This window comes from Dipteris shenzhenensis, chromosome 10, assembly GCF_047967505.1.
Source record: "Dipteris shenzhenensis isolate YYH24624 ecotype China chromosome 10, Dip_SZ_1.0, whole genome shotgun sequence".
Classification (NCBI taxonomy): domain Eukaryota; kingdom Viridiplantae; phylum Streptophyta; class Polypodiopsida; order Gleicheniales; family Dipteridaceae; genus Dipteris; species Dipteris shenzhenensis.
Genome location: NC_141605.1, coordinates 25,179,472 through 25,183,566, shown reverse-complemented (window position 1 = coordinate 25,183,566; position 4,095 = coordinate 25,179,472). Strand labels below are relative to the sequence as shown.

General features: G+C 45.4%; 1 protein-coding gene across 1 annotated transcript; it reads left to right on the top strand.

The window, feature by feature from the left end:
* Positions 1–2,664: 2,664 nt before the first annotated feature.
* LOC147897605 (uncharacterized) lies at positions 2,665–3,768 on the top strand. The gene is made up of 4 exons (XM_087380061.1): positions 2,665–2,915; positions 3,001–3,180; positions 3,312–3,542; positions 3,738–3,768. Exons 1-4 carry the CDS (start codon positions 2,779–2,781, stop codon positions 3,766–3,768), a joined length of 579 nt encoding a protein of 192 aa, XP_087236187.1. The 5' UTR covers positions 2,665–2,778.
* The last annotated feature ends 327 nt before the right edge of the window (positions 3,769–4,095 follow it).

Sequence of the window (4,095 nt, the reverse complement as noted above, 5' to 3'; positions counted from 1 at the left end):
GCTAAGTGTGCAGTCAGAGACAAAGAAATGTTGTCTGGCACTTTGTATTGGGGTTCTTTTCAGCTTGATATATATGAAAAAAGATCCAATCTTGCACTTTCAGTGAGCACTCCCACTGCTGCGATGCAGAATGCAGAGTTATGGCATGCTAGGTATGGGCACATGAGCTATGACAGCTTAATGACACTTCAGAAGCATGCTATGGTTGATGCATTGCCTCCTTTGGAGTCACCTCCTCCTCATGCATGTGAGGGTTGCAGCCTTGGCAAGATGCATAGATTTCCTTTTAAGAAGGATGGTGCAGTAAGAGCTACACGTAAATTACAGCTCATACACAGTGATGTCTGTGGTCCCATGAGGACACCGGCTTTTGGTGGTTATCTCTATTATGTTACATTCATAGATGACTTTACCAATCATACTTGGGTCTATGGTCTTAAGGTAAAATCAGAAGTGGTTATGCATTTCAAACACTTTGTGGCTATGGTTGAGAATGAGATAGGACTCAAGGTGCAGACACTTCGCGCAGATAGAGGGGGGGAGTATATGTCTCATGAGTTTGAGGCTTTTTTGAAGGAGAAAGGCATCATGCATCAGCTTACAGTGAGGCTTACACCTCAGCAAAATGGCAAAGCTGAGCGCAAGAATCGCACCCTTATGGAGATGGATAGATGCATGCTTACTAGTAAAAAGTTGCCTCACATGTTTTGGCTCGAAGGCCTCGTGTGCAAACTATGTTTTGAATCAGGCTCCCACAAAGGCTTTGAAGACAATTACTCCCTATGAGGCATGGCATGGGAGAAAGCCTTCAGTGGATCACATTAGAGGTTTTGGTTGTGTTGCATATACCCACGTGCCTGTGGAGTTTCGAAACAAGTTGTCAAATAAGACACTTAAATGCAAAGGCTATCGTCTCTACAATCCTGCTTCTCGCAAGATTTTTGTGAGTAGAGATGTTATATTTTCAGAAAATTCAGCACATACACATGCTGAATTTACAATTCCCGCTTCTTCAGATGATATTTTTGACATAGCATTTGGTTCCCCACCTGAGGCTCATGCTGAAAATCAGAATTTACAGCAACCTCCTCCTCATCCACACGCCTCGATTCAGCCACAGGATGATTTTGTACGTCCACCGGGTGTGGATGAAGTTGTCAGGCCAGATTCAAGAGATACATGCAGCCCGAATTGGTTGCTACAGACTCTCAGGGAGAGTAGGCTTGAGTCACCTTTGAATGGGATGTATGGCAGGATACCGTTTTTATAAAGAGCTATGGCACATCTGGCACGAGGAGGTCAGTATGCAAGTTTTGTGGTGACACTTTGACGGGAATCGCCCCTCGAGTTCGAGCACATTTTTTATGGATCGGAGGCCAGGGTAAGAGTGCTTGCCATGCCATTCCAGAGGGGATCTTCTTGGCATATGGAGGTACCTCATCCACATTTGCTGAGATTCGATTCCTCCTCCATCCCGTGATCACAGATCAAGTACTTCAAGCTAATGTGTTGGTTGAACAGCAGAAGTTGGGCATAGAGGCAACCGTCACTCTCACATCATCCCAGTCAGATACCGGGAATGTGGAGTGTTCTCACTCACGGCAGGAGGGACATGGGTATACTCCATCTACATCAACATCACAAGTTCATGGGAGTGCCTCTACTCAGCCTCTACATGGCACCACTCCATCGGCATCCGTATCAGTTGGGCTGTCTGCTATGCCATCAGCTCCTCCATGGCCTCCTGCCAAGAGGCCACGTGGTCCAGCAGCTATCACTCCGAGAGTTACTCCTATACAGGCTGCTTAGGCACCACGCCTGAAGCAAGAGGCTGCAATTGCAGAGGAGCAGTCTCTACGCTTGCAATATTCCCTTCAATGTTGCAAGGACTTCTGCCTACAAGAAGTTTTATCATGCACTTGTAGCTGCTGGTAGAGCAGGAGCATCATCCCTTACACCTGCTAGTTCTGAGACTCTCCGCACCACACGTTTGAAGAAGCAAGTGGGATTAATCAAGAAAGACATGGAGGGACTCAAGGAAGCTTGGAGTCGGTATGGATGCACCATAGTCTCCGATGGATGGAGTGACACGAAGAGGAGACACATGATTAATATCTTGGTCACTAGTTGTGTGGGAAGCATATTCTTGAGGGTGGTTGATGCCTCACATGCCGGCCTTCACATCACCGGAGAGTGGATATGGGGTCATATTGAGGCAGCCATCAAGGAGGTTGGTGAGGACAATGTGGTGCAAGTCATCACCGATAATGGCTCCAACTGCAAGAGAATGGGAAGTCTTCTTGAGGAGAAGTATCCCAAGATAGTATGGATACCTTGTGCCTCACACTCTTGATTTGATGATGGAGGATATTGGAAAGCTGCCTTGGGTATCTAGTGTGGTCGAAAAAGCAATGCAGCTAGTGACTTATATCACTCGTAAGCCACATGCACTGGCCCTATTCAGAAGGGAGTGTAAGTGGGAGCTTATGAGACCCTCAAAGACACGCTTTGGCCTACATCTTCTTGGTTCTTAGCAGGTATGATTCATGAATCATGATTCAATTTTCATCATTCAAAGATCAATTCCTCAAATTATTCATTGTTTAAATTTGTTTAAACTTTATCATTTGTACGCTGGTTAAGACCGAAGAGAGCCTTCGTTGCATGATGACCAGTTCAGATTGGCTGGATTGGAGTGACTCGAGATTGCCTGCTGGACAGAATGTCGAGGGGATTGTCTTTGACAATTAGTTTTAGCAGGAAGCCCTTTGCATTCAGATGTCCATAGAGCCCTTGTACTTCGTGCTTCGACTCTTTGACCATGAGGGTTGTACTATGGGCTTGCTATACGAGTTCATGCTGAAGCTTCGAAAAGCAACGGAGGATTGTCCTATTGAGATCCTCAACCAGAGTAGGTACATATAAGTTGAAACTTGTAAGTTTAATACTCAGTTCTCCTAGCTCTAGCCTCTAACTTGATTCCTTTTGGTAAATTTTCAGAAAGGATGACATATTAGGAATTTGGAGGAAGAGATGGGATTGGTTTCATAGGCCAATCCACACTGTTGCACATATGCTCCATCCCTTGTGGAAGGAGCCTGCTAAATGGAATGATCGGGTGCTTGTGAACGGATGGACCCAATACTTGGAGAAAGTATGCGACTCATCGGTCCAGAATAGGTGAGGTAGCATGGCGTACAAGTTTGCAGCCTGCTCACTACTAACTTCTAAGTGCTTTCAACTTTGTATTATCATTTATGATTTATCTAATTATTTTATATTGTCTTCTTTAGTATTGCAAATTGCAATAGCATTGAAGAGGACATAGTGGAGTTCCGCAATGACATGGGTCATTTCTCCCGTGCAATTGCCAAGGAAAGAGACAACAGGCTGTTGGCTCTTACTTGGTGGGAGAAATTTGGGATTTTGAATCCCCCATTGCAGAACTTAGCTCTCCGCATCCTTTTGCAAGATTGCACATCAGGTCCAGCTGAGAGGATATGGAGCATATGTGCAGACATACACACCAGGAAGAGAAACAAGTAAGTTCTAACTTCTTATAGTTCTTATTTATAGGCTATATAGTATAGCGTCAAGCTTGTAACATTTTGAAAAACAATTCTTAAGTCGTGAGAATTGACTTCTTTATGCTTTGTAAACTATGTCTGGTTGAGCGTGGAGCAGCTCAATAGGTTGTTATATGTCAATGCCAACCTACGTCTACTTGAGAAGTACAGGTTTGCAGATGGTACTGGTAGCATCGAGTGAAAGCCCAAGCAAGTCAATCTTGACAAGATCAAGCTAGAACTTGTCGACATGTCCATCATCCAGCACAGTCGAGAGAATGACGATGCTTACGAGTTCCTGCGACAGGATATGCTTCGATTTCGACGTCAGACACGTTCGATGGCTCGAGCTCGTGCACCACGAGTACGTGCTGCTACTGTTGCAGAGGATACAGGGACACCCCGGATTCGTGGTTATCAACGTCGAGCACGAGCCTCACAAGGGGGATCACAGGTATCTGTTCTTGCATCGTCATCCCGAGGACGTCGAGGCAGAGATGAGCCAAAGGAGGAGGCGGCATTGGTAGAC